General features: G+C 43.3%; 2 protein-coding genes across 2 annotated transcripts in view; both read left to right on the top strand.

Moving 5' to 3' along the window:
- The window catches only part of cul3b (cullin 3b), a 35,384-nt gene extending 31,239 nt beyond the window's left edge, over nt 1–4,145 (top strand). The window contains exons 14-16 of the mRNA XM_084063764.1: nt 289–475; nt 1,295–1,440; nt 2,753–4,145. Of these exons, the coding sequence (XP_083919890.1) occupies nt 289–475; nt 1,295–1,440; nt 2,753–2,884 (465 nt within the window). The 3' untranslated portion in view covers nt 2,885–4,145. The remainder of the gene's footprint in view (nt 1–288; nt 476–1,294; nt 1,441–2,752) is intronic.
- A 2,426-nt stretch (nt 4,146–6,571) lies between these two features.
- On the top strand, nt 6,572–8,485 carry LOC311051169 (sec1 family domain-containing protein 1-like; the record flags this gene model as incomplete). The annotated part of the gene is made up of 1 exon (XM_084065589.1): nt 6,572–8,485. One exon carries the CDS (start codon nt 6,572–6,574, stop codon nt 8,483–8,485), a length of 1,914 nt encoding a protein of 637 aa, XP_083921715.1.
- Between the last annotated feature and the right edge of the window lie 1,494 nt (nt 8,486–9,979).

Genomic DNA, 9,979 nt, shown 5'->3' on the forward strand with positions numbered 1-9,979 from the left:
GACACACATTCGTAGGGCGTTAATTAAAACCAATATATGGAGATAGGTTTCTGCCCGACAGCTACGATATATAGCAATGTTTACTATCGAAATATAGAGCATTCATTTTTTATTTTTTATTTTCACATACAGGTCAATAACAAAAGGCATACAAAAACGGTGCATTTATATAGATAAGTGTATGTATGTTAGAGCATTAACTTTTTGAACAAAAAACAAACAAATATCACTTACACCACCTTATAACTCTTTGATGTTTTCTCGGTACCCCTTCTCCTCACGGCGTAGGAGATCCAGCAGGAGACAGACATCCCAGAGAGGGAGCTGGTCCGGGCGCTGCAGTCGCTGGCCTGCGGGAAGCCGACGCAGAGAGTTCTCACCAAGGAGCCAAAGTCCAAGGAGATCGAGAACGGCCACGTGTTTACAGTCAACGACCAGTTTACCTCTAAACTGCACCGCGTCAAGATTCAGACAGGTAGGTGGACTGTGGTGTTGTCCCAAATAGGAGTGCAAGAGATCTGTCCAAAAAAATGTATGCAGTAATTGGGGGGCGATCCCGATCCAAGTGGTTGGATCACATATCACATGGGGTGCAAAATGCCCTGACCAGTCCCCGGTTCGATATCCAGCTGGCCAGATCTTTTACTGCATGTCACTTCCCCGAGCTCTCTCAATATGTCCTGTCTCTCTACAACCAGGGGTGGGCAACTTTATGATGGAGAGAGCCGCTCTAGAGATGTAATACTAGTCATTAAGCTACTAATATAGACTGAAGTACTTAAAGCGGGTCATGTTTGCATGTTAGGAATTGTAACAGCTGAAATCAATAATATATCAGTATTCTGATATTAACCTGTGGGCCGCATTAAGTGAAGGTGGGGGCCGCCAGTTGCCCATTTATGCTCTACACACCAAGGGTTCCCAAACTGTTCAACTTAAATACAAATACATTGGACATAAAAAAGACAATAGAATTTTAATACTAGTCATTAAGCTACTAATATACACTGAAGTACTTAAAGCGGGTCATGTTTGCACGTTTTGAATTGTAACAGCTGAAATCAGTAATATATCAGTATTCCGATAATAACCTGTGGGCCGTAATAAGTGAAGGTGGGGGCCGCATGTGGCCCCCGGGCCGCCATTTGCCCATGTATGCTCTACACTGTCTCTCATCATCTCTCAATGTGTAACGCGTGTGTCTTCTGTCGTGCGTCTCTCAGTGGCCGCTAAGCAGGGGGAGTGATCATCTCTCAATGTGTAACGCGTGTGTCCTCTGTCGTGCGTCTCTCAGTGGCCGCTAAGCAGGGGGAGTCGGACCCAGAGAGGAAGGAGACGCGGCAGAAAGTGGACGACGACCGGAAACACGAGATCGAAGCCGCCATCGTTCGCATTATGAAGTCCAGAAAGAAGATGCAGCACAACATATTAGTAGCAGAGGTCAGTCGGCGGCCGTACGGGCTCCAGTCATCTGTCCTTTCTACCCACAGACTATATAGAAACTTGCTCTGTCTCATCATGCATGTCTCCTCTCATCTCTTTACTACTTTCCTGTCTCTGTTTCCTGCTATATTGTATATCGTTGGTGTTGGGAAGAAACCTCCTGTTTTAAAAAAATCACACCCAGTGTGAAATGGGCGGTGTGGGGTCATCACAACATGACTCACTTAAAAAGTGACTTTTTTTTTTAGTCCATACTGCTATTCATAGGGCTGCACATGTGTCATGTGTTTCGCTAGCCAATCACAGTCCTGAATTTGCAAAGTCAGCCAATCACATTACAGTTAGTGGTGATGACACTAGCTGTAATGTGATTGGCTGACTTTGCAAAAGTATCGATTTGCATTAACGATGGAAGGGTTAGGGGTGTAGACTGCGTTGTAGACTATTGGCCAATCACGGTGCGGGATTGGTCAGTGTCCAAAACTCACTTATAGGGGGCGGTTACACCGTCCCAAAAATTTACGCCCTACTTCAGGGTTCCCCAATAGGCGGCCCGTGGGCCATTTGCGGCCCGCGAGTGGCAACTGTCCGGCCCGCGACGACTCCTGTCATTTTAAAACAAATTATCTGTATTACTGTTCAAGCAGACTGTTAACAAACACATCTGGAAGTAAGTTGTTGATTCTGGACTTATTTTGATTTTCAGTATGTACAACTGGCTGCTGTTAATCTGACTGTAACAACCAAATGTTTTAAGTAAATGGTTGGTTCTCAACTTATGTATTATGTATTTTGTTTCCAGAGTGAGATATAATAAAAATGCTGGAGAGAAAAAATCTAAGAAATAATAATAAAATCTCTTTTATAGTAAATTATATAATACTCACTACAGCAGGGGTCTTCAATGTTTTCAGGCCAAGGACCCCTAGCTGAGAGAGAGATGAAGCAGGGACCCTCTCTATATTGTCTCAGAATAAACTTTTTTTGTTTACTTGGTCTGCTCTTTTTTCCCCTCTACACCTAAACCTCTTTGCCAAAAATAGCCGATCTACAAGCTCACATGAGCTTGTAGATCTGCCAACTTTGGCTAAAGTTCTCCTTTAGCCAAAAAGGTTAAGGTAAAAAAAAAACATATCACACAATGATTTGGCAGACCCCCTGTAGTAACTCTGAGACCCCCTAGGGGTCCCTGTTGAAGACCCCTGCACTACAGCTTGGAAAGAGTTGATAATGTTGGTGGGAATGATGGCGAAGATGACAACTGAGTGACTATAACGGTACTGATGTGCTTCGTTGTTTGTCTCTCCAGGTCACCCAGCAGTTGCGAGCACGATTCCTCCCCAGTCCTGTAGTCATCAAGAAACGCATTGAAGGACTCATTGAGAGGGAATATCTGGCACGGACGGCGGAGGACCGCAAAGTATACACTTATGTAGCATAAAACGACGAGTGAATTCCAATAAACCCTTAACACCAAGTCAAGAGAAAAACTTGAGAGCCTTTACTTGGACTGCAATTGCGTTTGAAAGAACTTGATGGTCTTGTCCATTGATTCTGGGAATACACTGGGAAGCTTAACTTTTCTTCCATGAAAATGTGTAAAAGAGAAAAAAAAAAGTTGCTTTCAAAAGGCGGGGAAGGATTCTAGCGATGTTAGATTTCTTCCGCTGCGTTGAGCTTGAACGGACGGGGATCTAGCTTTGTTACAGATTCATGTTTCTAATGTTGCCTTCGGAGAAAATCGAGTTGAGTGCGTTACAGCTTAATTGGCGTTCCATTCTAGGAGGGGAAAGAGCGAAAACGACAAAATGTTACTAAGAACGTGAGCAGCTTCGAGGAGACCAAGAAAATATTTGAAATTGATCCCCGGTTTTAAATGTTGATGTAAATGTGTTCTGTTTGTGTTTCGTGGCACCATGATGGCTGTACAGGTTGTCATACACACTTGGCCTTTTTTGTCCCCCTAGGGGTTTTAAAAAGAATAAGGTATGGGGGTCTCCTATATTAGGCAGTTTTAACCACTAAAGCCCTATATACTTTGTCGTGCGACAAATAGCAGATCTATAAGCTTACCACGCCGATGCGTTGTAAACTTGTCGATCGTCTATTTTTGAGAATTCTTTGACAATTTTCGCCTATTTATGACATGCCCAAAATAGGGTTAAAGTGGTTTTAAGTTCTTGGGAATGGGGGGGGGTTAACATGAGTGCTTGATTTGTTTTATCATGCAAATTTATGTTTTTAGTATCTGGCAAGACAATTCAAGTGCATCTCATGTCTATTTGATGCCACATTCAGATGTTCGGTCCAGGTCTGTACTGAGGATGTTGACGGCATGCTCTCCTGTTGTGGATCGGTTGGGGGAAGAAGTGACATAATGCTCTATAAATGGTGTTTTTTGGTCTATCATGTCCTGTTTTTCTGTTCTGGCATAAAGCAATGTTGGATCAACCACAGCCCAGAGAATTTCCTCTCCTTGAGAGAATGGTTCCTCCGAGTGCAGGTTTAAAAGACACGTTTTTTTTCCCCTTTATTTTATTTTTTCATTCTCCAGCTGCATTTTGGAATGGATGGAACCGATTTAGCGCCATGTTCTAATGTGTACAAATTGTAAAATAATTGTTATTGTACTCACTGCTAAGGTGGATTGTACAGGGCCTTGTTTTCATCATATTAAATGTAGAATAAATGAAATGAATGTGTGTATTTTTTTTTTTACTTGTTTGTGAGCAAAGAAAGACAAGGCAATTATCTGTGAAATACTTGCCTCTAACATAATTAAATCCTTATGCAAATTATATTAGATCTATGCTTCTGATATGCAGACCTCTAGGGACAATTTTGTATTTGTTTTGCTGAATCAGTGATTCACTTTGTGGTATATTGTACTGTGTATTGATTTATACTCTTACAGTATGTTGAGAGTAAGGCCCCTTGCACACAGATTACATTGTATTCGCACATAACGCACAGTTAAAGCGAACACACACTTGCCTCTGTCTTGCACATCTACTCTGTCTGATATTGATATTGACTGACGTTGTCCTTCTAATACGTGACGGGCCGTGTTTTTTCAATTACATTTTTATTTTATTTTTTTCCATTTCTCCAAAAACTTCAATTTAAGTAATGGAAATTGAAAAAATACCCCCTCACTGCCTTCTCCCACATCACTAGGATGTGTGTTTTCAATGATTCTATAGTGGTTGAAATGGAGTTTGAAGTTACAATGGGTTTGTATAGGAAAGGGGCGTGTCTGATAAAATGAATATCAAATATCTAAATACTGAATCAACCATGTGTGTGATACTCGCAAAAGCCCTAGTAGATGTTAAAATGACCCCAGACATGTTTGAAAGTGAAATATCGCTTATTCCCCACATAATTTGATAACGAACCATTTCAAAAAGAAAATGTCTGCAGTGGTAGAGTAGGTGAAACCCATCTAACCATTTGCATGCAAAGGTGCATACATATTTACATATTTAATGTACCAACACAGCACATACAGTATAGCAGCTATTGTTTCAACATGGATGATAAATGGGCATTCTAAACATTCCGTAAAAGGTCACTATTGGTATCCTTTATTATTTTTTAAGTATTGATGTCAGTTCGGCATTCAGTGGAAACGATGACATTTGAATAGGCTAGTATAGCTATTCTGATTTAGATTGTAGATGGGCACGGATTGGGAGGTCAGAACTTAACTACTTAACGCAGATTGTAGAATGAGACCTGAGGCTGATTCTACAAATGCCTTCTAAATCAGTAGTTCTCATCTAAATCAGTAGTTCTCAGTAGTAGGTCTTCGTGCCAAGGAAGGACCCACAAAATGATATTTATTTGGCCGTGAACTCCCCCATCTGAAAATGTTTTGTCCCAGGGACCCCCAGAAGAGAAGATTTGTGTCCAAAACTGTTACTTTCTGTACTGTTACTGATTCAAATTCATTTTTTTTTATTATATAGTGACGCTGTAGTATGATCACGTAGGGCATTAATTTACAAATAAACACAAAAGGTTAGAATATGGAGATAGGAGGTTTCTGCCTGACAGCAACGATATGTACTAAGCAGTACCCTTGTCTATGATGTCAGAGTACTTAGTGCAGAACCCATTTTAGAGTAGTTTGAGCCAGTCTATGACGTCAGTAATATGACATCATATCGATGACACACCAACCTGGGAGAGTTCAGGGATCTCCATGTAAGGGCAAGTGCTTCAACCGATCAGCTTGAGAGAGTTTGAGGATCTGCATTTATGGGCAACCAATATGTCCATATATGGACATAAAAGGGACAAGCGCACGCACACAATGCCTTGCTACGAATCAAATCGTGCAAAGTGCAGAAACAGATGCAGAACATCCTGCCGATGTCCCGCCTATGTCCCACTGTCTGTCCATCCATATTCAGGCTAGACAAATGCTTCCATTTACTCAACTAGCGGCACTCATACCTACGTCTCACGTCGATCCGACCAATATGCCCACATATGGAGATCTCTGTATCGGTCAGTCCGTGTCCCTTTCATGCCCATATATGGAGATCGCTGATATCATCAGTATATGGCCATATATGGGCATGCCCCTTTTGTGCCCATATATGGAGCTGACTGATTTGTTTGCGCCTGATGCCATGACGAAACATTTAGGTTAGACAAAACACTCCATATTTGGGTGTAGCTGCATTGGGAACTCCTTATATGGTTATGGCTCAGTCATAGACATGGTCCTCCCTTAAGCCAATTTGAATATAAAAGATATGTCACATTCACATAACATTGTCAATACCTGTCTCAAAGCTATTAGTCCCAGGCAGGATATTAATATTATTATGAAGTAGATCTGCTGTTCTGCAGCAGAACACATATCTTACAGTGTGCATTCACCGGTCCACGTTGGATTCATGAATATAACATGCCTTTATTCAAGTGGAAAGAGAACGGCAGTCGTTGGACGTAGAACGGTTTTGACCGGAAGGCACCAGCGCAAATCGGCCTTGTTAGGCACATATGGTTGTGTTCTGTGAGGTGACATCGGACAGCCCTTTATAATACAGTTTGATGGTTGCATGTGAATAAACTTTGATATTCGGAGGACTGAGTTCCGGGACGATACGGAGAAATGGCCTTGTCCCTACGGGAGAAGCAGACAGCTGCCCTCAGGCGCATGTTGAACTTCAACTCCCCTCTGAAGACCACGATAGCCGAACCAGTATGGAAGGTATTGATCTACGACCGGTTCGGACAGGACATCATCTCCCCTCTACTGTCTGTTAAAGAGCTCAGAGAAATGGGCATCACACTGCACCTACTGCTCCATTCAGATAAAGAGCCCATCGCAGATGTCCCATCCATCTACTTCATCATGCCAACAGAGGAGAATATAAAGAGGATTTGTCAGGACCTGCAAAACCAGCTGTACGCGTGCTACTATCTGAACTTCATCTCAGCCATCAGCCGCAGTAAACTAGAGGACATCGCTAGTGCTGCCGTAGCTGCGAACGCTGTGAACCAAATTACCAAGGTGTATGACCAGTATCTGAACTTCATCACTCTGGAAGATGACATGTTTATTCTCAGTCATCAGAACAAAGAGCTCATATCTTACCATGCCATCAACAGGACAGACTCGGTGGACAATGACATGGGGTCCATCATTGAGTCGATCATGGACACCATCGTAGACGGTTTGTTCTGCTTCTTCGTCACTCTGGGCGCGGTTCCAATCATCCGTTGTCCCAGAGGGGACGCGGCAGAGATGGTGGCTGTAAAGCTTGATAAGAAGCTACGCGAGAACCTTCTTGACGCCAGGAACAGGCTGTTTACCGGAGACAGTATGGCCGCGGGACAGTTCAGTTTCCACAGACCTCTGTTTGTCCTAGCTGACAGGAACCTCGATTTGGCCACGCCCCTTCATCACACCTGGACCTATCAGGCGCTGATCCATGATGTACTGGACGTCCACCTGAACAGGGTGACCATAGAGGAGGAGAGGGTGGGGTCAGAGGCATCTTCTTCAGGCGACAGACCGAAGAAGAAGAACAGGAAGACGTTTGACCTCACGGCAACGGACAAGTTCTGGCAGAATCACAAAGGGAGTCCGTTTCCAGAGTTAGTGGAGTCTGTCCAGGTGGAGTTGGACTCGTACAGAGCACAGGACGACAAAGTCAAAAGACTCAAGAGCATCATGGGTCTGGAGGGTGAGGATGAGGGAGTCATCACCAGCATGCTGTCTGACAACACAGCCAAACTCACCTCTGCTATGGGTTCTCTCCCCGAACTTCTAGAGAGGAAGAGGTTAATCGACCTCCATACTAATGTAGCTACAGCAGTTCTGGACCACATCAAGAGTCGTAAGCTGGATGTGTACTTTGAGTATGAGGAGAAGCTGATGAGTAAGTCTACTTTAGATAAACCACTACTGCACATCCTCAGCGACCCGGATGCCGGAACACCAGAAGACAAGATGAGGCTGTTCCTCATTTACTACATCACATCACAACAGGAGCCCTCCGAGTCTGACTTGGAGCAGTACAAGAAGGTTCTGCTGGATGCAGGATGTGACCTGTCGCCTCTTAACTACGTCAAACAGTGGAAAGCCTTCAAAAAAGATGCATGCTACTCCACCCAACTATGGACCAGCGGAGTCAAACCCATGGGTCTGTTTTCCAGAGTGATGAATTCTGGTTCCCAGTTTGTGATGGAGGGGGTACGGAACCTGGTTCTCAAGCAGCATAACCTCCCAGTCACACGAATCCTGGACAGCCTGATGGAGCTGAGGTCACATCCCGAGACCGATGACTATCGCTACTTTGACCCCAAGATGCTGAGAGACAGTGAGAGCTCCATCCCCAGGTATAAGAGTCCATTTCAGGAGGCCATAGTGTTTGTTGTTGGAGGAGGAAACTATATTGAGTACCAAAACCTGGTGGACTATACCAAGTCTAAACAGGGTAAGAAGGTGTTGTATGGCTGCAGTGAACTGTTCAATGCAGCTCAGTTCATCAAACAGCTCTCACAACTGGGTCAAAAGTAATATCGGAAACCATCTATATGAGGTGAGGACGATTTAGACTCTGGGGGCAAGGGATAGTGTTTCCAGGCTTCTGCTGGAACCAGCAGATATCCGGGCCAAGACATCCTCTACCATGCGTTAGTAATTGTTAATCTGATTAGCAAACTGAGAGGCAAGAATGGAGTCCAGAGATGATGTGTACAACCACATTGTTTCACAAGTAGCCAGTTTACATTCAAGTTAAATAGTTTGTCAGACGATAGTGATGAGTTCCAAGCAGGTTTTGTGTTGACATTGTATTTTGGGAAATGCACTTCGCCTCTTTTACTCTTCACACAGACTGTTTACTTCCTCACTTCGCCAAAGCCCGCTCAATCGAGATTGGTATTTGGACTACAAAGGACAACAAACGCAAACCAGATCACCCCTGACACCAAACATATTGTCCCTTGCCTACAGATTAGGCCGAGGCAAAAGTGCATTACGCCAAAAATGAACACATTGGGGGAGGAGATACGTGACATTGTCCCAAAAGTGAAAAATCTTTAAAGTTTTCTGCTATTTGTTTCAAAAAGCTTTATACCTTTGCCAACATGTATAACGTTGCAATGTGACATAGCTCTGTTAACACAATGCTGTACCCCCTCCAACTGTACATACTTTCCCCAATTTTTTTTCTTAAATTGTTTGTATTATGTTTTAACACTTTGGCAATGTAAATGTATGTTTTATCATGCCAATAAAGCTAATTTTAACCCTTTCACCATAGGCTTGTGGTATGAGGAACACACTATGTAGTGCGCAATAAAGTATTAAACCCCTTTAAACCTAGTGACCTCTAGAGCCTGCTCTCTAACCTCTGTTACTCCCCTTCAAGTCGAAGACCAGCACTTTATAACCTTCTCCTTCTCTCCCACTCCAACCTAAGTCTAACCTCAAACTGTCATCCCTCCTCTACTCTCCTTCCCAGCCCCCTCAACTGACTGACTGCAACCTAGTTTCCACTATTTCATCTGCCTTTGGCTTTGACTGTCACTGCCTTCTCTCCTCTTGAAGGAGAGCTCCTAACGCGCGCACACACACACACACACACACACACACACACACACACACACACACACACACACACACACACACTGGGACACTATCAACTTGAAGCTGTTAAATGATATTCGTGGGGTTCTCTCTCCTTATTGGATAAAACTCTTTTAACAAAAACTTTATTTTTTATTACACCACCTTTAAATATTGTAGGCAACTCGTAGCAAGAGTGCCGCGCTACCGCCACAAGCTTGTAGATCTGCTATTTTTGAAAAATCGTGAAATTGTGAATATATTTAAAAATAATAATTTCAAAACATTTTCCAAAGTATTTTTCAAAAAACTGTTAGGATTTAGAGGACATTTGTAGAATCGGCATCAGGTCTTAATGGGTTAATAATCAATAAAATCAACCCCCCCCCCCTCCACCTGTCTCTCTCACTGACCAGCGACCAATCAGGAGCCACCTTCCTC

Source organism: Gymnoscopelus microlampas (assembly GCF_963454915.1).
Source record: "Gymnoscopelus microlampas genome assembly, chromosome: 8".
NCBI classification, from domain to species: domain Eukaryota; kingdom Metazoa; phylum Chordata; class Actinopteri; order Myctophiformes; family Myctophidae; genus Gymnoscopelus; species Gymnoscopelus microlampas.